Raw genomic sequence first — 14,906 nt, forward strand, 5'->3', positions numbered from 1 at the left:
TGAAACTGAAATGGACTCATTAATAAAATATGGAGGATGCGCTACCTTAAAGCAGGAGGAGGAGAAAAAAAGAAGTATAAATTGGTGATAACGTTATTTCTATTTTTAAACCCATCCCACAGAGTCACCCAAGATAGATGAGAAGTGCTAAGCCCATCTCACAAGCTTATTTATTTATTTAATACTTCTTACACGCTATTTTTAACAGCAGCAGCCAGGAAAGGCATCCATTAGAAAAATTACACGGGGAGAGTCTTCCTCACAGCACAGGAGTGACACATCTGCCTGAAAGCAGCCTCACAGGAGATTTTTTTTTATTATTTTTTCCCCTCCCTTTCCTGTAGGATCAGAATCCTGTAGGATTCTGGCATAAAAAAAGCAATTTTGTTTTTGCAGCATCGGCTCAGGCCGAGTGTCCCTGGGTGCAAAATGTGGATTTTTCAGCCCTTCCTCACTGCCCAGCCTCCTCCTCTCCCTCCTCCCCTTTCTGCAAGGTTTCATTTTCTCAGGAGCCCCTGGCCTGAACACAGGGACAGGCAGATGTGGATGTGGGGCTTGCCCTGGGTTTTCATTTTTAAAAGCCTCTTCTTGTACACACAGATAATAAATGAAACACCACAGCCCCTGGCATTGCAGCATTTTGCAGAAGAAGAAATTATAATATAATAATATATAATATTTTTATATATATATAATTAAATTATATAAAATCATTATCTAAATTTTATTATTATTTATAAATTATTAATTATTAATATTATCTAATATTATTTATTATCAAAAATTATTATTATATAATATTGTATATTATTATATATTTTTATATAGAAATACATATACATTGTATATATTAATATTATATATTATTATATATAATTGTTATTATATTATATATTATTTAATATATATTATTAAAATTATTAATATATATAATATATTATATATATATAATAATAATTTTTAGAAATCTTTCATTTTTTTTCATAGATTTAAAGGAATTTATCTAACAAATGTTGGGTTTTCTTGGGGAAATATTTAAGATTCCCACCAGGAATACAGAGGGGCATCTCCAGGGATGGGGATCCAACCCTCCCTGGGCAGTTCCAGTGCCTGAGCCCCCTTTCCATGGGGAAATTCCTGCTGGTGTCCACCCTGAGCCTGCCCTGGCCCAGCCTGAGGCTTAATTTTCATCCAAACTATTCTATAAAAGACAGAGCGTGGGCAGGTAAAGAGATCTAGAAGAAAAAACCCAAAAACCAAAAAAAAAAAGGACAAAACTAAACAGAACAAAATAAAACAAAAACAACAAAGAAACCAAACAAAAACACAAAACAAAAAACCCCCAAACCCAACAAACAAGCAAACAAAAAAAATGCAACTAAAAAACCAACCAAACAAAAAACCAAAACAAAAAACACACACAAAAAAAAAAAAAACCAAAAAAAAACCCCAAAAATAACAGGAAAACAAAACAAAAAACAAAAAACCAAAAACCAAACAAACAAACAAAAAAAAAAACAAAAAAAAAAAACCCAAAAACCAAACAAAAAAAACCCAAAAAAACAACCAAAAAACAACAACAACAACAAAAAAAAAAAAAACCAAAAAAAACCAAAACAAAACAAAAAAAACAACCAAAAACAAAAAAACCAAAAAAAAAAAACAAACAAAAAAAACCCCCAAACCCGTCCCAAAAAAACCCCAAAAAAAGCAAAAAAAAAGGGCTAAAAGATGAATTTCAGCAGTGCCAGTGGTGGCCATGAGGGCAGAGCCCAGCAGCTCCATGGGGAATCTGAGGGAAGCTCCACGAGACCCCAGGATCCTGCTGCAGACACCACAGCTGCATTTCCCCACAGCCATTCCCCCTGTTCCCCAGTTTTGCCCAAAATAATGAGAGGATTTGCTCCATCATCCCCTCACCCATGGCACTGACCATGGAATATTTGGATTTCTAGGAGCAGCAGCTGTCTCTGGACTGGGGAGGTCACACTGAAGGGAGAACTTTGCCAACAGCCGATGCCCAAACGTGTCAGAAAGCTGAATAAATACAAATAATGCAATTCTGTGGGTAGAAAAATCCCCAGTAGGCTCCACATCCTGGATAAAAATTGTAAATATTCTCTGTGTTTGGAATTCAGCCTCAAGCCAGGCCTGCCTTGGGCAGCAGAGCCCCTGGTACAGCTTTGATTTCTGAGTTATTTCTCAGATACTCTGAATATTCTGTATGTGGGCCTTAAAAAGCAGATTATAACCTGCCAGCAGCAGGCAGGACTCGAAGCAAACTGCTGGAAAAACAGATTTAAGAGCTCACATCCATTTCTTTTTCCCAAATCTGGGAGCCTTGTACCTGCCCATGAGACATCCTCTGTTTCCTGAGCCAGCCCAGGGACTGCCCTGAGCCCCCAGAGCCAGACTGAGCCTTGCAGGCAGGATGGAACTGCTCCAACTTGGGATTTCTCCACCTCCTCCCTCCCAGCCACCAGCTCTTATGCCACTCTAACAAGGGGCAGCACAGCCCCAAGGTGCCAAGCACCTTCTCTGCAGGGTTTGGTGCCATAAATTGAGTGTTTTGCCCTGAAGTGCTGCTGAACGAACAGCCCAACGCTGCCAAAACAGCTCATTCATGGGGGCTCATCAAATTCATGGCAGAAATAATATCCCCCTCGCTGCTCCTGCCTCCAGATTTCCATTTGTTGAGAGAATTATGTTTTTACCAGGCTTTGGTGTGGTCAAACAGACTCAGACCCTCACAGAGAGGAACTTTCCCACATTAAAGACAATTTCTGAGGGCTGCAGCCTGATGTGAGGGACACACCACAGTGAGAGGTAACCTGGATTTTATTCCACCTTCCTCACGTATAAATTGAGTTTTCCTGGCACCTGCAATTGATATTTTAGCAACTAAAAACAACGCAGCAACTCCCTTAGGTCTGCAAAAATGCAATTTCTGAGTTATTATTTCCATTTATCCGAATGGTGACTTGATCAGTAATTTCTTGCCAGCCCCCTCTCAGTGTATTTCTGTTAGGAATAGAGGGAAGTGATTTATTTCAGAATTGTGGAGTAAGGGAAATATTTCTTGGAAAAAAAAAAAAAAATCCCACCCAGCAGGATTCAGAATAACAAAACAAAGGGGAAAGTACCCAAAATAAGAGCTTGCACTTTATCTCACACAGGATCTAACAGCAGATTGCCAACCCCAAAGTTTTGGGAATTTTTTTAAGGCTCTTCAGAAGAGAAAGTTAAAAAAAAACCCCAACAGTTCAAGTGCCAAAGAAACTCATAAAATCAGGAGGGAAAAATAATCTACTTCCTCACAAAGAGAAGCTGGGGAAAAAGTTATGAAAATGGTGCCTTGGAGCATCCAGGTGCTCCAAGAGATTACAGAAAGTCCCAAGTGCTGCCTGCAAAGATCAGACTCAAGCTGAGTATTCCCTTGGACCACATCATCCATTCCACTGCAGGAACTACCACAAAAAGCAGATTTTCTTGGTCCCTCTGCATATTAACACCACTTTGCTTGGAAACTCTGAACAGGAGCACACCCACACTGAAACCCAGATATTTTAAACCATTCCATCACTGATTTTTGGGGCAAAACCATCATGATTTTAACCCCTCTGGAGAGGCCACATCCTGAGAGCTGCACCTACCATGGGGTAGTGTTATGTTTGCACCATCAATGATTGCTTGTGCCAGTTCGTGGTCGTTGCTCTCAAAGGCGTGGGCAGCAGCCTTGAGGGCATCCCAAATCTCCTTCCTGCCCTCAAAGGCTGGGGCTGTGTCCCAAAATTCATCCCTCTTACTGCGGAGCTGCCCGTCCGTCATGGGGTAATCGCTCTTCCATTTGGGCTTCTCCTTCTTCAGGGGCTGGTTACGACCAAGGGCCACTGTGGGGGACAAAGAAAAAAGGGAAATCATCAAAAGAACACCACAAAATTCCCTTTGGTTGCTTTGTTTTGGATTTACAGTGATGCCTCAGGTTTAGCTTTTGTAATTTTCAGATTCTGTGCTGCTTTAGTGTGTGGGTTTGGGCTTCACATCAGGGCATGGTGAGCTCTGTGCACAGAGCAGGGAGACAAAACAATTCCTGCTCCAGCTGGGCACCAAGGACAAATGATCCAAATCTCAGCCCAGGAGCACAAACCCCGTGGGCTGGAGAGAGAAAAACAAGGATGGGACTGCAGGGGCTAAAGCTGGAATGGGACAATGAACTGCAAGATGCAAATGGAGCAGAACTGATCCCAGGGACAGAGCCCGTGCCCGGCCGTGCATTTTGGGGCCATTTTGGTTCATCTTGGGTGCAGCCCTGGCTGGGCTCTTGTGCTGCCCAAGGTGGGTCCATGGAGGAGATGCTTTGAATAAATCCCTGCTTTATTCTTTAGCTCTGTCCACTCTCTGCTCTGGCTCAGCCTTCCCAAGGCACCCCCAGAGCTGAATTTTCAAGCCTGGTCCTTATTGTTCCTCACCTCCCAGGTGATGCAGTGAGAGGGGTGTTATTCATATACTGCTCATGGTTCAGATCCTCATTTCTTGAGAGAATTATGGTTTTACTGGTCTTGCATGGTCAAAACCAGACTCTGAGTCTCCTCAATTTCCCCAAGAGGTCAAAGCATCATGGAGCTCAGGAGAAGGGAGGTGATATGGATGTGGGCCATGCAATTGTTATTTGCTACTTTTAATTAGGAGCTGACTTTGTTTCTGTGCAAATGCATCCTCCTGCTTGCTGATTTCCCCTGGAAATCCAGGAATCCATCAAGGTTTAAAGAGCATTTTCCTCCTTCTCAATAAACAAAACCCCATTTGTTCCCCTTTAACTACAGCTATTTTTGTGTAATAGCCTTTTTGAGGTTATCACAGGTATAAAAGTTGACAGATTAAAACTCCCTGCTCTCATCCCCATCAGTGCCTGGTGCTGCAGCAGGAGATTCCAAGTTCACAGAGGTTTTAAGGAGACCAAAAGCCCTAACAGGAGGTTAAGCCTTTATCCAATCTGACCCCATACGAGCAAAGAATGATCAGGTTCCTTTGCTAGCTCAGGCTGACAGACACGTCCATGAACCTGAAGTGTAAGGCATGGAGAAGAGGAGTTTGAAAAGGATTCCTGCTGGTGAGCCAACATTGCCAACTATGCAGAGGAATGAGCTTTCTGTGGATTAAAAAACATGGGAGAATGGCTTGGGTTGGAAGGAACCTTAAAAATCATTTAATTCCACCCCCTGCCATGGGCAGGGACACCTCCCACTACCCCAGGGTGCTCCAACCCCATCCAAACTGCCCCTGAACACTGCCAGGGATGGGGTCATTCTTCCCAATATCCAATCTAAACCTGTTCCCTGTCAGTGTGAAGCCATTCCCAGTGTCCTGTCCCTCCATCCCCTGGGAAGCCTCTCTCTCCATCTTTTCCTTTCTCTCCATCTGCAGCTCCTTCAGACAATTGTGTCACCCCAAGGCCTCTCCTCTGCAGCTGAACAATCCCAGCTCTCCCAGCAGAGCTGCTCCATCCCTCCCATCCTGGTGGCCTCCTACATTTGCACAGAAACAAAGTCAGCCCCTAATTAAAAGTAGCAAATGACAATTGCATGGCCCACATCCACCGACTCCAGCTGCTCCTCGTGTCCCACGCAGAACACAACAATAATCAACTTTTAAATGCTTTCAAGTGACCACAAGCATTTATTGCTTTTTGTTTCCACGGGATTGCTTCCATGGGACTGCTTCCATTTGCTTTTCAAAGCAGTGCTGACCATTTAGCAGATTGCAGAGCAGCAAGCCCCAGTGTTTACAAAACACCAAGTTTCCTGGCAGAGCCCAGCCTTTCCCAGTCCAAGGCCCAGCTGAGCAAGCCTGGAGGATGATGCTGGGGCAGCCTCAAGCAACGGGGTTGTGCATTAAACCCTGTACATGCTAAAATTCTAAAAACATATGTGGGAAAAACACTCCAACAAGGAATTGCTTCCTTATTAAGGATTAGCGGCCAGAGCATGACATTTTCAGCCAGACAGAACAGGACACACTGCAAGAAATTTGGGTCAGTGGATATCTTTTTTTTTCCATTCCACTTTAGCTCACATCTGCTTGCATCCACTCAATGGATGCAGATTTGTCCCACAGGGCCCTCTCCTTGTCCCCAGCCATCAATTATGGAAGCAGGTTAAAGGCACTTCCCGCAGCCCCACTGCAAATCCAGCAGCCCACTCCTCTCCCTGCTTCCCACTCTGCCTCAGACTGCACCCAGATTTATTAAAAATTGATTTATCCTCACTCCAGCAGAGGCTCAGATCCTCACAGCCTCCAATAACTCCTCCCTGGAGATCCCATCCTTCCCACACACACAGCAGTGATCATAAACCCAGCGATAAATTCTTTCTTTTCCAAGTTGGAAGGAAGGCTGGTGGAAGAAAGGGACTCTCCAAATGGCTCCAAAGCCAAATCCACTCTAACAAGCCATCCATCCCAGTACTGAGCCTTTAAACACCACTTGGCTTCAGCACAAGCCAGTATTTAAAAAGATCTTTGGTGTGTTTATCATTTAATAGAAGTGCTTCAAGGATCCCCAAAAAGCTTTATGCCTTCCCTGAAGAAATATTCATTATTTAGCTCTGTGGCTAGATGGGGCAGAAAGGATGAGAGAAACTTATGCCATGTAAAAAAAATAATGTGCAAAAAGGCCCAAATATTTCTCTTTCCAGCCCGTGTTTTAGTCACTAAAGCAAAACATGCGAATTTCTACAACCAAACTTTCGGACCACATCAAAGCACTTTCCCTTTTCTGTTAACAAGGCTGATAAAGAAACAAACATCAACAGTCTGAACCACTTAAAAGTATTTACAGTGTCAGTTTTCTGTTCCTCGCTCTGGAAGGAAATTAGAGCTCGGAAGGAAACGTTGCCTTCATTTAAGACCATACCCATCAGAGGCACCAGCAGCTTGCAGGATCCAGAAGAGAAAGCAGCATCCACATTAATTTTTCATCTTACATCACTTCAACACGAGTAAGAAATTATTAATACCCTGCTGGAAAGCAGGAATTGTTTTCCAAATGCCAAGAAGAAGGCACGTTCTGTCTGAAGCAATGCTCCAGGTCACCCTCTCAGCAGAGACCAATGGTTGATATTTTTGGCAAGGGATTTATTTAGAAGGAAATACGGGAATCAGCAGTGGTCTGCTTTTCAAAAAGTGAAATATCAGCAGCCACACTCCAAAATGAGCTAGGTTGCTGTTCCAGCAGCTCAGGTGTGCGGGTGGGGCTGTGCATCCCAAAGAGGGTAAGAAATGCACCGAGTTTAGGCTGGAAAAGCCCTCCCAGACCATCAAATGCAGCCTGTGCCACATCCCCAGCTTGTCCCCAGCCCAGAGCACCCAGGGCCACCTCCAGGAATTCCCTGGGGCTGGGGGAATCCAAACCTCCCTTCGTGTCTGCTTGGAAAGGTGATGGATCAAAGACTGGCCACAAACTCTTCTCAAAGTTCTTTTCCAATCCTAATAATTCTGTTTAATGCCTCAAAGCACCCAAACCGGTGGCACACATGGACTGTTCCTGTGGGATTTTGCAGCATTCCCTGTTTGCCCTAATGGTTCTGTTTTCCAATCCCAATGATTCTGTTGAATGCCTCAAAGTGCCCCAAAGCAGTGGCACACATGGACTGTTCCTGGGGGATTTAGCAGCATTCCCTGCTTGCCCTTGCTACCCTGGCATCCCTGAGGCAGCTGCTCCTGCCTGCCCCACTGAACTCCAGGCAGGCTGCAAAGTCTTATTTTTCAGAAGGAGAAAATGTATTTCTCCAATCCTTGCAGACTGCTTCATCACCTGAATTGTAAATTTATTTCCCTTCCCCGCAGCTTCCCATCAAAGCAATGAATCTGGAAGGTTATCTCTGCTCCTTATGCAGATAAACCCAGATATTTAAATCAGTTTCTTAACAGGATGTCAAGAAATGTCTCAGTGGAAGCTCTTTGGAGCAGCTGGTGTGTTTGTTATGTCGCTATCACTGTGGATATCACTGTGGATATCACTGGTGCCTCTTCTGAGGGGGACCAGATGAGCAGGAGCAGCTGCTACCACAGGATTCTTGTATTAAAAGCCAATATCCAGCTACAAAGTCTATAATTCCTAATTTATACCACCTGAATTACAGCACTCCATCATCAAACTGGGAGTATCTCAGCCCCAGAGGGTTTTGTGTCAAATCAAACGCGGCCAAGCTGAGCCAGGGGACAGCTCAGAGCTCTGGAGAAGGGCAGAACTGATAATGAATATTTCTTCAGGACTGATCTCTGCTTCAAGTGTGACCTGGATCTTCCTCCTCCCCACTCCCTGCCCTGCCAGGTAACCCTGGATGAGACCTGAAACAGCCCTGAAGCAGCTGAGCTCAAATTTGAATTTATCTGTGGAAACACCTCTGCTGCCATCATCCTTCCGTGAGTTTTCCCTCCCACCCCATCCTTCAAACATCTTTCACCTATTTCTAAAACTAAAATTAGGACCAAATTTGGCTGTTCCATCCCTGCAAGCGCTCCACAGTGAATTTCCTCCTTTGCCTTGGAAACACAAGCATATGTTGCTTGCAGCATTAGTCTTTTACAGCTTTTGTAAAAAGCAGAGGAAACTGGTCCAGTTACAAGAACAGGGCCTGGCTGTGCTTCCCAATCCCTGCAGACTGGGGGGAGGATGGACACACAGCCAGAAAGCACCAGGGAGGGACAGGCCACCAGGGAACACAAGTTAGGAGCAGATACAGGCAAACGTGCCAAGATCAAAATGGTGAAATGTTGCAATAGGAGAATCTGGCAAGATTTATTTTATATATAAAATATAATAATAAATATATTATTTATAATATTGTTTATTTTATATTATTTATATTATATTTTTATATATAAAATTATATTATCATTATATTATATATATTATTATATAAAATATAATAATAAATACATTATCTTTAATATTGTTTATTTTATATTATTATTATATTGTATATAAAATTATATATTCTATTATTGTATATAATTATATTATATTAATTATATATTATAAAATATAATAATAGATATATTAGTTATAATACTGTTTATTTTATATTATTTATATTATTATATTTATATAAAATTATATTATGTATTATATTATCATATATAATTATATTATATTATATTATTATATTATAAAATATAATAATAAATACATTATTTATAATATTGTTTATTTTATAGTATTATTTATTTTGTATTATTTATATTATTATATTTTATATATAAAATGACTATATTATTTATAATATTGTTTATTTTATAGTATTATTTATTTTATATCATTTATTTATTAGAATATATAATAAATAAAAGAAAATATAGTCTTTTCTTTTTTTTCCTTTGTCTTGATTAAGAAAATATGCAGGAGATGAAGCCAACTGCTTAAGTGGTGAGAGATGAAAAAGGTTTGGAGTGCCCTGTGAGGAGAGGAGCAGGAACATCCAAGAGAAGGACAAAAGATCACCACAGGTGTCTGGATGGGAATGCCACGTTCAGGAGCTGCTGTGGGTGGGAAAGATGGGATTGGGGGCCTGGCCATGAAATGATGAACAGGGACCAGCACAGCCCCAGGGCTGCAGAGCCAGGGGGAGAAGAGCCAGGCTGCCCTGGGGCTGCAAACACCCCCAGCCCACCCAGCAGAAACCTCAGCAGGGACCTGAAGGCAGCCAGGAGAAGCTGAGGAAATGTTTTACAAGTGGAACCAATGATCAAAACGATTTTCTTTACCAGATTGCTTCCCTGTTGAGGCTCAGCTGCTAACAAAGTATTTTTCTATCAGAAATGAAATGCAAATAACAGTTTGCTACCCAGAAAGTTTCTGTCAGGAATAGTCCCCGAAGGGCTCCCCTCCCCACAATCACCCAGCACTTCTCTACTTCATCAAATGAGTCCCATTTGAAACCCATTTTGTTCCAATTTCCTCATGAGGTACCTTGTAATTTGGCATCACTATCACACAGTTCATCCTAAACATTTTCTTTGCATTGTTCTCCAGTGTAATCCTGAATTACAACAGTGCTCGGAAGAGCCAGGACAAAGGAAAAGTGCAAAAACCCAGGGAAAACAGGGAGGGAGAAAGGGAAAATTCATTGCACTTAAGCAGCAGACAATTTGAATTACATTAAGCAACACAGGCTTACACAATTTAAATTGCATTAAATAGCACAGGCGTACCCAACAACAGGAAAATGGCAGAATTTTATCTGTTTATTGCTGATTTTCAGCAATTTTCTTCTTAAGGTGGTTACATTTTCCCAAGGCAAGAAGAGGATTTTGGAACAGAAGTGGCACTGGACAGTGGCAAAGACTTAGAAGTGAAGTATTAGGACAATTAAGCTTTCCTAACAAGGAAAGGAATTAACATTTCTAGGGAGCCTGTGTGAACTTTCCAAATAAATACAGATAGACAGATAATGCTTGAAACTAAGTCAAGCTTTATGGTTTCTTATGAGGGTAAAATGAACACTACTTCCCTGGTAGAAATTCAGGTTATATCTTGAAATAGTTGTGTACTAAAACACCAGGCTGCAGACTCAAAGCAACATTATAGAAGTGTAGGCAAAGGCATTAATTTTGAGCCAAAGGTATTAATTCTGAGCCAAGTCACAAACTGTGAAGCTTTTCAGGGCAGCAAACCCAGCAGAGACACAGAAAGAACCCCCCCAGCCAAGCCCTGAGCCATTTCCCCTTTCCCCACCTGAAAGGAGGTGAGGAAAGGAAGGAAATGAAGACCAACAGAAGATCAGATGGAGAGGGGAAAGAGCAGCAGGCACTAAAGGCAGGTTGTGCTGTGCCAGGCACCATGTGCTGCTGCCTCTGGGGACAGGGGGGACAATCCATCGCTGGTGCCACCCGGTGCCCCCAGCCTGGCACACAGGGCTGGGCAGGGAATCCCTCCCTGCTCCTCCTCAGTTCCTGCTCAACACCAAAAGCTGCCCAGAAGAGGCTGCAGGGAGCAAAATGCAGTTTAAAATGCAATTAGCAGTTCCTCTGGTCATTCCAGGCAGCTCTGGACAGCTTACCCCTGCCTCTGTCTACACGTTAAACCTTCCCTGGGTCAATACAGAGGCTCCTCAGCATGAGAGGATGAGGTGTATGAATGAGCTGGACAAAGAGAAAAACTGACTCTAATTAGCAGCTATTCCACTGTATTCTCAATTTCTCCCATCATTTTCAGCAGAAATCAGGAGATTTCCAGGCAGCTCATCACTCATCACCCCTCAAAGGAGTCAGCAGTGTTACAGCAAGAAATAAAAGCTTCAGCTTTGGAAATCTGAATCTTTGCTGCTCCCTCTGTGGTATTCCAGAGACCCCAGCTCATCCCAGCCCAGGCAGGATCTGCTCAGGTGGCCACAGCCCTGGGATATCCTGAACAACTGGAACTAGGGCAGTGCATTTTATCTGACCTGAGGGGCATTCCCAGCCCAGAGCCAGCTGGCAAGGGGGAATTGAGACTGGATATTGGGAATAAATTCTCCCCTGTGAGGGTGGCAGGCCCTGGCACAGAGGAGCTGTGGCTGCCCCTGGATCCCTGGCAGTGCCAGGCTGGATGGGCTTGGAGCACCCTGGGACAGTGGAAGGTGTCCCTGCCCTCAACAAGATGATTTTTAAGGTCTCTTCCAACCCAAACCATCCTTTGTTTCCATGATTGTTATTTCCAAAAGCTCTGTGGGTACTCCTGAGTCCTGCCTGCCCACCCAGCCTCCTGCTGGAAGCACAAACAGAGGATTCTCAATCACCTTGATTCTCAACTCTCAATTCTCAGTCTCATTCTCAATTCTCAATCATCTTGATTTTCAATTCTCAATCACCTTGATTCTCAATTCTCAATCACCTTGATTCTCAATTCTCAATCACCTTGATTCTCAATTCTCAATCATTTTGACTCTCAATTCTCAATCACCTTGATTCTAAATTCTCAGTCTCATTATCAATTCTCAATCATTTTGATTCTCAATTCTCAATCATTTTGATTCTCAATTCTCAATCTCATTCTCAATTCTCAATCACCTTGATTCTCGACTCTCAATTCTCAGTCTCATTCTCAATCACATTGATTCTCAATTCTCAATCATCTTGATTCTCCATTCTCAATCACCTTGATTAAGCTCATGACACAACAGCTCCTGTGGACAAATGTCTCAGGTTGGGAACACCTCTGTGGAGTCCCCACATGCTCAGAGCCTGGCTCAGGGCTGAGCAGGGCTGAGGAGGGCAGGCAGCCAGGCAGGGCACAGCCCAGGGGATGCTCATCTGGAGCCCCAAACTCAGCTTGCCCAAACTCAGGTCCAACAGCAGGAGCTGTAAAACCCGGCTCAGAGTCAGCCCCAGCCTGGCAGGGAAGTTCACTGAGGTGAAACAGCTCCAGGGGACAGACATTATCAACACAATTACCTGTCAGCACTGTTTACACTGGAATTTAAACTGCTCCTATCTCTGGCAGATGAATGTCTTCAGCTGGATACAGCAGAGGAGAAAGATTTCCCCATGCCCACAGTGTGCAAGCACCAAGAGCTTCAATCTGCACCATCTACAGTGCACAGCTGGGCCACCTTTTTTAAAAGCTGTGACAAGGACCATTAAGGAAGCTGTCAGCAACATGAAAAATATTCTGTCTGAGCCAGGCTGCACAGAGCACACTGTTTATTGTGACTTCTGCAGCGTGTGGCTTCAGCTGCAGCTCAATTGCAGCTGAGCTGGGCACCAGGGCAGCCCCACACCCAAAACAAGAGCAGCACAGAGCAGGCAGAACTCTGGGAATGCACTGAGAAGCTGAACAGAGCTTATCTGCAAAAAAAAACCCAAAAAACCCCCACCCCAGAGCTTTGTGTATCTCAGCATGAGGAAGAATGCAACTCAGCAACTTTACTTTTAAAGCACTAAAAGCCTTTTGTGTCTCCTGTCCCTTCAGTTCCCAGGGAAACTTTAGACACATCAGATAAAAGTGCAAATTCCTGCCAGGACAACCTGTGCTGGTGCCCTGCTGGGACAGGGCACTGCCCACTGCTCCAGGCTCATGGCAGCATGGACTGAGCAGCAGGAAATGTCCAGGTCCAGCTGCAAAGGAACAGCTCAGGCCCACAAATCCCCTTCCTCCTTGAGCCTGTCCTCCCTCTGACCTCTGCACAACAAGCACCAACTGCTAAAAAAGTGATTTAGAGTTCACTGGGGGCTGACCCCACAGAACCACTGAGGTTGGAGAAGCCCTCCAAGATCACCAAGCTGTGCCCAATGCCCACCCTGACAGCAGCCCAGAGCCCTGAGTGCCACCTCCAGCCCTTCCTTGGGAAAAGGAGCAGCACCAAAACTCCCCCAGTGCCAAGTGCCTCCCCACATACTGACAGTGGCACAGGGACTGCCCTTTTGATATTTAAAACTAAGTGTACTTTATTTACAATAATTTCCCAATACCTATCACCTATGTTAGACAGTCTGTCTCTGTTCTAAACCAATCCAGAAGTGTCACCATCACAGCAGAAGATGGAGGAGAAGGAGGAGGAGAAGGAGGACAGGACATGCCCAGATTCCTCCATCTTGCCTCTTGAACCCCCATTCTAAAACCCCAAACTTCTACTTTTTCACCCTGTGACAAATTCACCATCATTCTACTCAAACTCTCGTGGCTCGTAAACCTTCACCCAGCTGAGTTCTGGGTGCTTTGAGCAAGGCCAAGGCGGGGTTTGGCTCAGCAGGGTTTAAAACAAAGCCTGGCTTTTCTCTGGGCTGAGCCAGGGCTGTGGTGTGGCCTCTGTCACCCAGACACGGCCCAGCCACACGAGGCCACCAGGAATTCTGAGCTGGACAAGTGACACAGGACCATCTGCTGGACACCTGGGCTGTGTTTAACACACCACCAGTGCTTCCAGCATCAGCAACATTTTCAAGGGAAAAAAAAAATAAAATAATCAAAGGCAGCCTTATCTTTCACCCTGCCAGAATGACAAAAAAATATTTGGCTGGGGATTTCTTCAGTCCCTGATGAGGTGTGATGGTGCTGAAAGCAGCCAGGACACCCTGCTCAGCAGGGCCTTGTGCAGAGGGTGTGTAAATGTGGGCCTGAACCTTCTGGATGGTGCCACCAGGGAATTGCATTTACTACAAGGAAACCCAAAGTTGATAAAGTCATTGGATGGTTTGGGTTTGAAGGGATCTTAACTCTCATCCAGTGCCAGCCTTTGCTGGTGTTTAAATGTGGGCCTGAACCTTCTGGAGACCTTGTGGATGGTGCCACCAGGGAATTGCATTTACTACAAGTAAACCCAAAGTTGATAAAGTCATTGGATGGTTTGGGTTTGAGGGGATCTTAAATCTCATCCAGTGCCAGCCTTTGCCATGGGCAAGGAGAGTTTCCACCAGCCCAGACTGCTCCAAGCCCCAGCCTTGGACATTTCCAGGGATGGGGCAGCCACAGCTTCTCTGGGAAAGCCATTCCAGGGCCTCCCCACCCTCACAGGGAAAAATTCCTCCCCAATATCCATCTCTGTCAGTGTGAACCCATTCCCCCTGTCCTGTCCCTCCAGGCTCTTGTAGAATTCCCTCTCCATCTTTCTCAGGTTTTTCCCTCAGGTAAAACTGCCCAGGAGGCAGCAGAGTGCTCAGACCCCATCTCAGCACAGCCAAAATTTGGCTTTGCTGCATTAAACCCTTCCAGCACAGCCTGAAATCTGGGTAATTCAAGGTATAATGCTCAGGACAGATGGCCAACTGCATTTCCCAAGGATTTTTTGGCTGAACATGCCATGCTTGCCATGTCACTGCTGCCAGCACAGCAGTCACAAATTCCAGCAGGAAATGACAAAAAAAAAAAAAAAAAAGCCTCCAAGTTGGTGGCTGTTTTTACAATGACCAACGATTAAATTAGCTTAGTTAAA

General features: G+C 44.1%; 1 protein-coding gene across 1 annotated transcript in view; it reads right to left on the reverse strand.

Moving 5' to 3' along the window:
• The window catches only part of UBTD2 (ubiquitin domain containing 2), a 44,174-nt gene that overhangs the window by 15,878 nt on the left and 13,390 nt on the right, over positions 1-14,906 (reverse strand). The window contains exon 2 of the mRNA XM_071443600.1: positions 3,654-3,890. Within this exon, the coding sequence (XP_071299701.1) occupies positions 3,654-3,890 (237 nt within the window). The remainder of the gene's footprint in view (positions 1-3,653; positions 3,891-14,906) is intronic.

This window comes from Agelaius tricolor, unplaced genomic scaffold, assembly GCF_023055355.1.
Source record: "Agelaius tricolor isolate 1412-34295 unplaced genomic scaffold, bAgeTri1.0.p SCAF_18, whole genome shotgun sequence".
In the NCBI taxonomy this organism is placed as follows: Eukaryota; Metazoa; Chordata; class Aves; order Passeriformes; family Icteridae; genus Agelaius; species Agelaius tricolor.